Source organism: Pinus tabuliformis, chromosome X (genome assembly GCF_031772625.1).
Source record: "Pinus tabuliformis cultivar Carrire ecotype Pingquan chromosome X, CPIR1, whole genome shotgun sequence".
NCBI classification, from domain to species: domain Eukaryota; kingdom Viridiplantae; phylum Streptophyta; class Pinopsida; order Pinales; family Pinaceae; genus Pinus; species Pinus tabuliformis.
This window is the reverse complement of record NC_142308.1, coordinates 834,328,010-834,341,375: the sequence shown is the minus strand read 5'-3', so window position 1 is coordinate 834,341,375 and position 13,366 is coordinate 834,328,010. Positions and strand designations below refer to the sequence as shown.

General features: G+C 34.8%; 1 protein-coding gene across 1 annotated transcript; it reads right to left on the bottom strand.

Moving 5' to 3' along the window:
• Positions 1–5,110: 5,110 nt before the first annotated feature.
• On the bottom strand, positions 5,111–7,082 carry LOC149142341 (auxin-responsive protein IAA16-like). Its single transcript, XM_089446563.1, has 5 exons — positions 6,547–7,082; positions 6,243–6,436; positions 6,015–6,138; positions 5,863–5,924; positions 5,111–5,752 (listed from the first exon to the last, which is right to left on the bottom strand). The coding sequence occupies exons 1-5, from the start codon at positions 6,885–6,887 to the stop codon at positions 5,715–5,717; spliced, it is 759 nt and encodes a 252-aa protein (XP_089302689.1). The 5' UTR covers positions 6,888–7,082; the 3' UTR covers positions 5,111–5,714.
• Positions 7,083–13,366: the final 6,284 nt, after the last annotated feature.

Genomic DNA, 13,366 nt, shown 5'->3' with positions numbered 1-13,366 from the left:
CCTATATAGAGGCTAGAGACTCCCCATTGAGAGATGGCAAGGAATATTGTATGGACAAGCATATGGCTTGTGGAGTGTTCTCCTTCCTTAAGGAGTGAATGTATGGTGTTTTCTTACCTTAAGGGTTTGATTAATAAAGAGAAGCATTTATCTATATTCAGATCTTGTTATTAGTGGGTTTATTTCTATTATCATATATTTTCAGATCAGATCTATAACATTGACACTAGGTTGACCTATGTACATTACATAAATGCTCATAAAGAGCTCTTTAACATAATCTTGACTCTTTGACTATCCTAGACCAATGGAATGAGAAAGAAACACATTCATATAATTTTATAAAAGTAATATTTTCTTTTTATTGACAAATAAAAATAGAAAAATTACATTGACAAGTACCGAACCTAGTTACACTTTTGTTCAATGTTGTCTAACCCCTCTAGATCTATCTCTTTCTCCCTCCCCTCCTTCTCTCTCTCCTCCTTCCCTCTCTCCTTTTCTCTCTCTTTCTCTCCCTCCCACACTCTCTGTCTATCTTCATATCTATATTCACATTTTTGTCTCTCTATTCTTCCCTCTCTCTCTTCCTTTTCCCCCCTCCATCTATGTCTTTGTCCCCCTCCCTCTTTCCCCCTCCCTCTTTCCCCCTTCCTCTCTTTCTCTCTCTCCCTACCCCCTCTTCTCTACCTCTCTCTCTGCCCTTCTCTCCTTCTATGTCTCCTCCTTCCCTCTCTCCTCTCTCCCTTTGTCCTTCCCTCTCCCACCTACACCCCTCCCCATATCACCCTCCCTCAATCCTTTCTCTCCTTGTCACTTCCTCACTCTTTCTCTTCCCCATTACTCTCCCCCCCCCCAACTTGAACACTATCTGTCTCTCTCTCTCTCCTTCCATCTATCTCTCCCTCTCTCCTTCATCTAACTATATCTCTCCCTTCCTCCCTAACTAACACCCCCCTCTCTCCCCCTCTTCCCCTCTTCCTCTATCCTTCACTCCCTCAGCAACCCCCTTTCAACTTTTTCTCGCTATCTCTCTCTTTCTATCCTTCTCTCCCCAAACCCCCTTTTCTCCATCGCTCTCTCTCTTCTTCTCTCCTTCTCTCTCTGTTTACTACTTTTAATACATTCTTCTCTTAACATATATCAAAATATTAAAATACATCTATAACTTTTTTATGCCTTGACCATTTTGAAGGTGCAATATTAGAGGGAAATCTAGAAAAAAAAATGATTGCTTGATATTCTAAGACATTTTAGGTTGCACTATTGGAACACTTTGTAATTTCAAGGACTATAATGACTTTCATTATATGTGTGTGTATGTGCCCCACAAGAACAATATGTTCTATACAAATTTACAAAATTTTGTATCAAAAATTTATCATTAAGGAACTAAAAGGTTGCACTAACATAATCATATGCATAATATTTTACATGAAAATAACATACATGTGTTGAAAACTCAAAAACACAGTTAGACACAATTTATATAAATAAAAATTATACAATTTGAAACTAATTCATTTTCCCACACCTCATATTTTTACACTATCTTTGAAATTCATTGCTTAAGTACCTTTAATAATCACTTCAAGTTAATAAATTATTGATTTTCCAAGTTTGAGTTGACACTAAGAGGTCATGAGATACCATCATTAACTTTCACCCACCTAGATGCAATTCTTCATGACTCAAGCCCACCAAGCTAACCAGGAAAATTGCTTGAACCTTTTCTTTTATGGAATATTCACTGGAGGTCCATCTATCATGCTAGAAGTTGGATTCTCTCTTTTAAATAGGTTGTGTTTTCCCATCCCTACCTTTTTCTCTTGCTTCAATTATCTTTTCTATTAGTGTTTTTTCCTTGAAATTTTTATTTTTTTATTATGATGGTTCCTCATGTTTAAATCCATTGTAATTATAAGGAGACAAAAATCATCTTCCAATCACACACACACACACAGATATATATATATATATATATATATAGTCTTCAAATTAGAAAAATTATCCTCAATTACACAAGAAGAAAAATATTCTCTCCCAATCTTATAAAAATGACAAAAAGTGTCTTCCAAATTTACAACAAGATAAAATTTGCCTTCTAATAACACCAAAAGACAATAATTGTCTTCAAATTACTTAAGTTGACTTCCAATTAAAAGAAACTTGTTCTAGTAATACAATAAGAAAAAAACATGACTCCCAAAAAGTGGCAAAAAATATTCTCTCTAACAAAAAGTCATTAAATGCTTTTTTTACTCTTCTATACATGTTCGCTATATTTTTGTTTGGATTTTTGGCAAGTGGCAAGCATGAGGTTTGGTTGGAAAATTATTGGGAGAACCATGCATGTGTTCCTAACAAAATTGCACGCAAGTTATTGAATGCATGCACAATTTTGTAACATTACATTACCCCCTCCATCTACACCCTTTCCTGCCATCGCTCCTCTCTCTCTTTATCTCTCTCTCCTACATGCCCCTCTCCCCCAAACCATCCCCTTCCTTCTTTCTCACCCCCGCACATCCCCTCTCTACTCTCTCAATCTACCCCTCTAACCTTCTATCCCTCCCTCCTCTCTCCCTCTCTCTCCCATCTACATCTATCTCTCTATCACCTTCCCTCTCTCTCCCACCTGAAACTATGTCTCTATGTCCCTCCCTCTCTCTCCAACCTCTAACTATCTCTATCTTCCTCCTTCTCTCTCCAACCTCTATCTCTATCTTCCTCCCTCCCCTCTCACTCTCACTTCCTATCACTCCTCTCTCTCTCATCTCCCCCTGACTCTCTCTCTCTCTCCCTATATATTTCTTTTATCCCCCCTCTAACTTTATCTCTATCTATATCTCTCCCTCCTTCTCTTTCTCTCTGTCTCATTCCCCCTCTCTCTCCCTCTCACCCCCTTCTCTCCCTCTTTTAATCCTTCCCTCCTCTCTCTCCTCCCTCTTTCTCTCCTCTCTCCCTTACTCCCTTTCTCTTCTCTCCCAGACTCTCTCATCATATCTCATTATTTCTCTTTAACTTATTCCCCCCTTATCTATCCTTCCCTCCTCCTCTTCCTTTCTCCCTTTTGTCCCCCTCCTCCAGATTTGTCTCTATCTCCCTTCTTGTATCCTTCTTTCTCTCTCCCACACTCCCTCTCTTCTTCTCTCTCTCTCCCCCCCACTCCCTCTCCCTCTCCTCCTTCCCTCTCTCCTTTTATCTCTCTTTCTCTCCCTCACACACTCTCTGTCTATCTTCATATCTATATTTATATTTTTGTCTCTCTATTCTTCCCTCTCTCTCCTCCTCTGCCCCCCTCCATCTATGTCTTTGTCCCCCTCCCTCTTTCCCCCTTTCTCTCTTTCCCTCCCACTCCCTACCCTCTCTCTTCTCTACCTCTCTCTCTCCCCTTATCGCCTTCTATGTCTCCTCTTTCCCTCTCTCCTCTCTCCCTCTCTTCCTCGCTCTTTCTCTCTCTATCTCTATTTTACCCCTCTCTTTATCTACCTCTCTCTCATTTCCTCACTATCTCTCTCCCCCACCCCTCTAGCTCCATCTCTCTCTCTCTCCCTTTGTCCTTCCCTCTCCCGCCTCCACCTCTCCCCATATCACCCTCCCTCTCTCCTTTCTGTCCTTGTCACTTCCTCACTCTTTCTCTCCCCCATTACTCTCCCTCTCCCCCCTTGAACACTATGTGTGTCTCTCTCCCCTTGCCTGTATCTCTCTCTCTCTCCTCCATCTAACTATGTCTCTCCCTTCCTACCTAACTAACACTGCCCTCTCTCCCCCTCTTCCTCTCTTCCTCTATCCTTCACTCCCTCAATCCCTCCTTCACAACAACCCCCTTTCAACTTTGTCTCACTATCTCTCTCCTTTTATCTCTCTCTCTTCTTCTCTCCTTCTCTCTCTATTTAGCACTTTTATTACATTCTTCTCTTGACATATATCAAAATATTAAAATACATCTATCACCTTTTTTGGATTTAAACATTTTTCATGTGCAATATGAGAGGACAATCTAGAAAAAAATGATTGTTTAACAATTCTAAGACATTTTAGGTTGCATTATTGGAACACTTTGTAATTTCAAGGATTATAATGACTTTCATTATATGTGTGTGTGCGCGCCCCACAAGAACGATATGTTCTAACTTCTAAACAACTTTATAATATTTTGTATCAAAATTCTATCATTAAGAAACTAAAAAGTTGCACTAACATAATTGTATGCATAATATTTTACCTGTGTTGAAAACTCAAACACGTAGTTAGACACAATTTATATAAATAAAAATTATACAATTTACAACTAATTCATTTTCCCACACCTCATATTTTTACACCATCTTTAAAATTCATTACTTAAGTACCTTTAATAATCACTTAAAATTAATAAATTATTGATTTTCTAAATTTGAACCGACACTAACGGATCAGGCCATGAGAAACAATCATTAACTTACACCCACCTAAATACAATTCTTCATGACTCAAACCCACCTAAATAAAATTCTTCATGACTCAAGCCCACCTAAATACAATTCTTCAGGACTCAAGCCCACCAAACTAAACTAAGAAGAAAAATTGATTAAACCTTCCTAAAAGACTCAACCACTTTCAGAAACAATGCGGCTACCCGTATCTGGTTTGGTTAACCAGAAAACATGGAAGAGTTTTTGTCGCTGTTGGTGGCAACTTCAAAAAATCGTGTAGAAGTTTAGACTGCTGCTTAATTTTATGAGTTGTCTACTCTCTTTAGCTTTTATTATTTTATACTTAGTTTAGTCACTTTTACTGTCAATAAAATTAATCAAAGTAATTATTTTGATTTAAACTTAAGATAGATAAACCTGGGTCTTCCTTTAAACAGCGATAAAGTTTTTTTTAGCCTATGATTTATAGTTTTGTTGGTGTATAGTGAAAGCTCTTTAGCTCTCTACACTCATAATGCATAGCATTCCATGCATATTAAAATATACAGCTTATCGGATATGTACATGTATTTTAATCTAAAATTAAGATTCATCAATGCCTAACCCATTGCAAAAATAGTAATCCAACATGTGATATTATATAAGATATTTTACATTCCATAAATAGTGGTCAACCATGCAAATCTGTACGTAAAATAATTGATTTATTATCGCTCCAGTTTATGAAACAATAGGATGGTTAAAAAAAAATATAAATACAAATCGTTCCGATTGTAATTTGTGAAGGGTCAAGAGCAGTTGATCTTAAGCTATCGTGGATGAACATACATATTCCATCTCAAACAATAACAAAAGAGTGTCGTGCTAAATAAATACAATTAGGATGAGAGCAAATCAGCCTCCCGAAAATCAATCCTTCTAATCAATATACACACTGATATTCCTGGAACCATGGCTAACCATCATCTTTGTATCCTGCGTAGAACGTAATAGAAACCCATGTCCTTACATCCATGAAAATTCGGTATATATTTTGCAGATAACATAGTTATGTCGACATCAGATTAGTTAGGTGACTGGGGCGCGATTTCCCCCTACTGCAATATTTTCCAGACAAAACACTACCAACCGATCCCATATCCTCTGATGACCACTGTAATTTAAAACATATATCAAATATGCCCAGTCCCAACCACAAAATTCAAAAGAATATCATGAATTGTCAGCTTCCACCTTTACTTCACTGAACAACAACATTATGCACACACCGACCAGTGAGCACATAATGTGTGGACCCTAATTCCTCTTTTTACATTTTTCCATGATCCTTGGAGCTGCAAAATACAAATCAAAGCATGGAGGGTTACCAGACTGTAACAGATTTTTTACTCACTCACTGTATCAAAGTGTAAAGAAAGAGATAGATCATGGGTTGGCTAAATACCTAAACCAATTGCTTCTGAAGCCTTCATGATCCTCATTCTCTGGCAGGAATCAACAAACATCCTGCAACCAATAATCCACATCATCAATTTCTGGATTTTGCAGGGAAACTATTAAGAGTTTATAAGAAAGGGGCAACTTAAAAGAACTTACTGCCATGGAACATCGCCTACAAGCATCCAGTCTCCATCCTTGTCTTCATAAGTCGGAACATATCCTGACCCATTTGGCATATCCATCAAACTGCTCTCGTTCAATCCATGGGATCGACTCTTGCCTGGAAACATTTCAACATTTCAATATCAAACATTTCCTTATTTAGATCCAATTAAATGGATAAAAGAAATAAGGGAATGGAATACAATGCACATTCAATCATACCCATGGTAAGTAAGCAGCTGAACATGTTCTCGAGTGCAGAGGAAAGGTCATGGTAGGTGTTGTATATTTTGAGGTTCACTTTTCTGAGATAGGGAGCTCCATCCATGCTCACTTTCACATACAGAGAATCGCATGTAGAAATTGTTCTCACTTTCCTGAAATCTTTGACAGGTGGCCAACCAACAATCTGTGCCCTAGAAAAGCAAAAAAATATACCACATACATTGCCTAGTTAACGTTGATGCCCAAGACAAACCCTAATAGTACAGAAAGTAATTATTTCCTTTGCTAAAGCAATACTCACTTAGGAGGAGGTCGAGATCCCGTTGTTGCAGGGTCATTGGCAGGAAGGGCCATTTGCTTTTCTTTGACTATGCGTCCATGGAATTTATCAGCGTCCTCAGGTGTGCCGGTCCTTGTAATGTCCTCATCTGTACTGGTATAACTTCTGGACTCCATGGCCTCTGAGAAGCTTCTTTTGCCACAGCTTTTCTGGTGTGCTCGTGACTCATCAGCAGCTACTCCTGGGAGTCCAAGCTTCAGTTCAGTCTCCGCGAAATCTAAACTGTCTCTCTTCTCATGCTGTGCGTTCCCAGCAGATTTCTCCAAGGCCATACCCATGCTTCCAACAATACTGCAAGACATGATGAATCTGCAAAACCTGCTATGAAAAAGATCCCAGCCCTTAATCCTCTTGCTCAAATAATGAGAGAGATGAAAGATATCAGTGTCAGGATGAAACACCACCAGAAGGGGAGAGAAAAAGAGTGATTGCGATTATGCAAAATTGGAGGGTTCGGTCACCAAGAAGACTTGATTGATAATTCTGTTTGTTTGGGACAGGAGAAATGAGCTGTAGTGGTAGGCTCCCATTGAGCTTATTAATAGTCCTAGGGCCCTTAGGGCTCGCCCTGGCCCTTGACTTTTTTAGCTACGATCGAACGGTCTAGAACGGTTCCTTCCATCAGATGCGATAACGAGGAAGGACGACAAAGGGAGTATAGCACAAGTTAATTGAACATAACTTTTAAGATAGAAAGGTGGCAGCAGCTGGTTTATTGGAGACGGTTTTTTTATTTATGGGATATTATTTTTAGATGAAATTACAATATCTCAATCACCCATGTAATTTGGTATTGTCCACACTAAAAATAAAAATAGAGTTAAGTAAACAAATAAAATATAAAAATATAATTAAAATTAAAATATTTTTAGTCAAATTACATGAGATAAGATAAAATAAAATAAATAATTATAATTATTTAATTGATTTTTAAATTTTTCTAAAAATTTTGGAATTTAGATTTAAAATTTTAATTTGTGATTTACTAAGGGTTTAAAGCTATCAAATATTTTGATGTGTAAACTTCTTTTAGACTGAAAAGAAATTTGATCTCCCTACATTTGGTACATCTGAAATTAAGATGGATCTAGGCTGGTGTAGAGTAACCTTTAACATTAATTTTTATTGATTAAGAGTTTATCATTTTTAAAATATATTAAAATAAGATAATAATTTCAAATTTAAAAATTTAAAAATAAAGAAAATAGTAAAATTTTGATTTATTATTAATTATCAATAAATTAAAGGATAAATAATTATTAAAGATGAAATTATCTTTCTAATTAATTACATTATTAAAATTTGATCCAGGTTTAAAACCATTAATATGATTGAAAGACTAAATCTCAATAATGTCCTAAATCAAAAAACAACTCCATCTTCAATACTGATTATAAAAAACTAACATCTAACCTAAATAGTTATTTTAAAAAATATAATAATCATTTTAATTACATATTTTAGGATATTTTAAAAATTAACCAATTTTTCTAAATTATTTCCTAAAACTTTTAGGAAATTTTTCCAATAAATTTTCAAGATTGTAAAAATTTAATGCCAAAAACAATGTAAATTCCCCTGGCTTTCTCCAAAATCCTGTGTAAATTATTTCACCACTGTGTATTGAAAATTTAGCACAAGGTCAATAGCGTGAAGTTGGATGGAGCCTGGGGACAAGGGGGCCCGGCCCCAACCTTCCCTGCTAGGAAACGACGGCGACGGCGTCGAAACAGTAGAGTCGATCTGAGACTCGTCCACGAAATGCAGCGCGTGGAAGTAGGGCCTGGACGGTGATGCGAAGGATTAGTTTAGGCGATGCTTGTGGGTCCACCTTGTGAGAAGGCGATAACGAAGAACAATGGCCGACAAGAGAGGAGATATACATTAAAAGTCGCCCCGATGAACAGCTTGTTCATGTGAGTATGTCCCTCTGGTCCGGCACAAGTCGCGCACACTTATTATCATCACAAATAAATCAAACGTGTCATTTTCATATATCCAACGGACATGTTAGTGTTATTAATCTCTTACTTCGAGCAAAGAGCCTCCAAGAGCATTGTCTTTTTTAAAGCTCGAGGCCTGAATCACAGATTTGAGAGATTCGCATCGACTTTTTAATTTATTTTTAAATTTACGTTCATGTCGGTTTATATGTTGATATGTTAGGTTGCGTAGAAGAATGATTTGCAATTTAAGTGCAAGACATTGTTCATAAATGTGTGGGAGGTTTAGTCGAGAATTTAAATGGTTTTAGAAATTCTTTTTATTTTTAACAATTTTCACTAGTTATTAATTTTTCTCTATAAAATTTGAATTTTTTTAACGGGAACTAGATACCCCACATTATTAGTGAGATTGAGAATTATATACATGAAGGGGTGAGATAATTACTTTTTCTATGATATTATTTTTTATGACTTAAAATATAATTTCTAAGATTTGTAATGATGAAATTAATTAAAAAATCTTAAATTATATGGGTGATTAACATATTATTTTTATAACAACAACAAAATTTAGATGAAAATATAAATGAACAAAGGTAATATAGTTTTTCTGTTTTTTAATCAATTATATTTTCAAGTTTACTTTCATGACATTTCAAGAAAGCTCTTTCTATTTCATTCATAATGGATCAAAACTAGCATTACTCTCTTATGGGTTCACAGTTTATATACCATACTTTCAATCCACATGCCATTGCATGGATATTGTCCAAGCACATACATGTTAAAATCCATGATTCTCATAGTTACATGACTTATTGTTTTGATGATATTCTAAGTTGTGACAATGATATACAACTTCATGAAGATGGTCAACTCCCAGATCACATGCCTTAGATATCTATATATTACCCTCATGTCCTCTATGTAATAGGTAGAGTGTGGAGTAGTCTCTCATGACTATGCTAAAGTCTCTTCATTGCTTCATCTAGTTTATTTTGACATTGGCATTTCACCTTCATGCACATTCTTAGTGGATTCTCCAATGCTTTTAGGAGAGAGATACACAAGACATTTATGCTTAGACTTACAAACCCAATTTTCAATCACATGCTTAATCCCAAAAAAACACTTTACCCAAAGATCCATCACTACTCCAATGTATATTTTCAATTATAAATTCATCATACTCCCTTGGTACTTTAGATTCCAATGGCCCACCAAGACCTCAAAGTTTGTTTTCATTAGGATCACATTGAGACAAACCACCATATTCCAAAGCTACACTATATTTGTCAAATTTGTTCTTTAAAGCCTGAGGAATGCTTTTTATTTGCATATTACACATATAATAGGATCAAAAAGTGGTTCTATTATCTCTTTAGGGACTCACATAGCTCCCTCTAGGTATTCATGGTTTATGAAGACTAGAGTTACTAAACCTTTTTGTTCCATGAGGTATTCAACTTGCATTGAGAACCTTCTAGAACAAATTATCTAAAGTGGCCTATAATAATTACTTCCCACTTGTGTGCTTCTTAAAATCTAAGTAGAAATAGGACTCTTAACCAACATCTTAGATCATGAGGTAAGTTTGTGAACATCACAAATCTAGAGATATTATTGGCCTTACACCTATCAAGTTCCCCATATTTTAAGATCAAAAGGAAATTCCATTATCAGTTGAAGGACTCATATAGCTCCCTCTGAGGATTCATGACTTGTGAGGGCCAAAGATGCTTCACCCTTTTGTTTTGTACATTGTTTGACCTACATTGACAATTTTTCAAAATAAATCATCCAAAACACCTTACACTAAATTAATTACTTCATTCTCTTAAGATTATTAAACCCTAAGTGAGAAGAGACCCCTAACCATGATTTTATCTTAGATGATATATTTGTGAGGTATCATAAATCCATAAATATCATTACCCTCATCCTAATCACATCCATTCCATACAAATTTAATATTAATAATATTCATATAATATAAATGGATTATTCATTTTTTTTTATTAAATTCATTAAAAAAAAATGAAATTCTCTTTTTCAATTGACAAAAATATATATTTTATTTGTATTTATTTATTTTAAATAAAAAATATATATATTTCAATATAAATAATGAAAATACATTTACACACCTTATATTATTTAAACATTATATTAATACAAATATAAATTAAATTAAACATTCATTTAAAAACATAAGTATCAATTTAACTCCCAAAATGGTAAAGACCAATATGTCGTTATAAGGTGAAAGTAAATGGATTCATTCATTCCAATTTTAGAATGTGGAGTAGTCTCTCATGGCTATGCTAAAGCCTCTTCATTGCTTCATCTAGTTTATTTTGACATTGGCATTTCACCTTCATGCACATTCTTGGTGGATGCTCTAGAGCTTTTAGGAGAGAGATACACAAGACATTATGTTGAGAATTACAAACCCGATTTTCAATGCACATGCTTAAGCCCAAAGAACAACTTTACTGAAATCTCCATCACTGCTCCAATGTATATGTTCATTTATAAATTCATCATATTCCCTTGGTACTTTAGATTCCAATAGCCCACCAAGACCTCAAAGTTTGTTCTCATTAGGATCACATTGAGACAAACCAACATATTCCAAAGGGACACTATACTTGTCATATTTGTTCTTTAAATCCTACAAAACATTATTTATTTACGTGTTACACATATAATAGGATCAAAAGGTGGTTCTATTGTCTCTTTAGGGACTCACATAGCTCCCTCTAGGTATTCATGGTTTATGAGGACTAGAGTTACTTAGCCTTTTTGTTCCATGGGCTATTCAACTTGCATTAAGAACTTTCTAGAACAAATTATCTAAAGTGGCCTACACTAGATTGGTTGCTTCCCACTTTTATCCTTTTTAAACTCTAATTAGAAAGAGACCTCCTAACCAACGTCTTGGATCATGAAGTAGGCCTCTGAACATCACAAACCTAGAGATATTATTGGCATTACACCTATCATGTTCCTCATATTTTAAGATCAAAAGGTAATTCCATCATCAGTTGAAGGACTCACATAGCTCCCTCCGAGGATTCATGGCTTGTGAGGACCAAAGATGCTTCACACTTTTGTTTTATAAGCTGTTTGACTTACATTGACAACTCTCCAAAATAAATAATCCAAAACACCTTACACTTGATTAATTACTTCCTTTTAATATTATCAAACCCTAAGTGAGAAAAAACCCCTAATCATGATTTTATCTTAGATGATAGAGTTGTGAGGTATCATAAATCCAAAAATATCATTACCCTCGTCCCAATCACATCTATTCCATACAATTTTAATATTAAAATTTTAATATCAATATTATTCTAGATTATTTTATTTTTTAATAAAAAAATTTATAAAAAAAAATGCAATTCTCTTTTTCAATAGACATAAATATCTTTTTATTTACACTTCTTTATTTAAAAATAAAAATAAAAATTATTTCAATAAAAATTAGGAAAATATATTTACCTTATATTATATTTCTATAATCAATTTTATATTAATATAAACTAAATTAAACATTCATTTAAAAACATAAGTATCAGTTTAACTCCTAAAATGGTAAAGACCAATCTGTCGCTACAAGGTGAATGTACATGAATTCGTACATTCCAATTTCGATTTCATCCCAGCGCCAAACGACCATAACTTTATGAAAATAATAATATTATTATTATAATAAAGCAATGTTTCACCTTTAAATATTTTTATTATAATAATAAAGCAAGGTTTCACAACCATTATGGTTGTAGTTTTCGATAAAGCATTGTGTTCCCTGACTTGCGTCACCTTGCACGTAACCCCAAATATCTCCGTAGATTTGGACCTTACAAAGTAGCCCTAGTAAACCATCCCATTTTAATTAAAAAATTGCTCTTGTATTGAATCCACGAGAGTGTTCCTCTTTAGTGGAGCACTAAATGACTTGGATAATTGTAGTCCACTTTTCCATGGAATAAAATAGTATGCTCATTATCTAATTTGAAAATAGTGTGTTCGAACTACTCAATACTCTTGTGTACCTTCCAAGGGTATACATAATTTCTTTTAGGATCTATGAAAAGATTATGTATAAAACTAAAGTTAGTCATAATTTCTTTTAGGATCTCTAAAAAGATTATGCATGATACTAAAGGTGCTCATAAATTTTTTTAGGATCTCTCAAAAGATTATGCATAATAGCAAAGGTGCAAGTGTGAGTAAAAGCTAAGGGAGCAAATCACCTAAACTTAGCTCTAGCAAGGTGGCTACGTGGCTAACTTTAAAATGGTCACCTAGCACGCACTAGGGAAACGATGATTAACCATTATGGACCCCATTTTTATGTGTGATTAAAGTCTAATGCTAATTTGTTTAATCATAGTCTTAGAACAACGTACGTTGATATGACTACCTAAATCAAAAAAGTCCCTTGCTCGATGGTGAGTCATGGTTCCATGAGTGCCTTGAAGGTGGCCTCATCATCACATGGGCACCATTTCCTTATTCCCGTTGACCCCATAAGGATATATATTCTCTATTGTGTGACGAAGGGCAATAATTAGGCTCTTGTTCACATGGCTACATGTTAGAAATATAAGTTTATTATGATTTGATGGTATATTTTGGTTATTATAAGAAGGTTAAAAAGATATTTAACAAATACTTCTTAGTCTATTCTGTTTGTTAAAAGCATTTGTAAATAGTTAGGTCAAAATTAGTTTAGTAGCATTTTGGATTAGTTTGGTTGACGTGAAAGAGTAACTTGTGCTAATTCAAATAGTTTAGTTGATTTGTGGTTCAATTAGAAAAAGCAA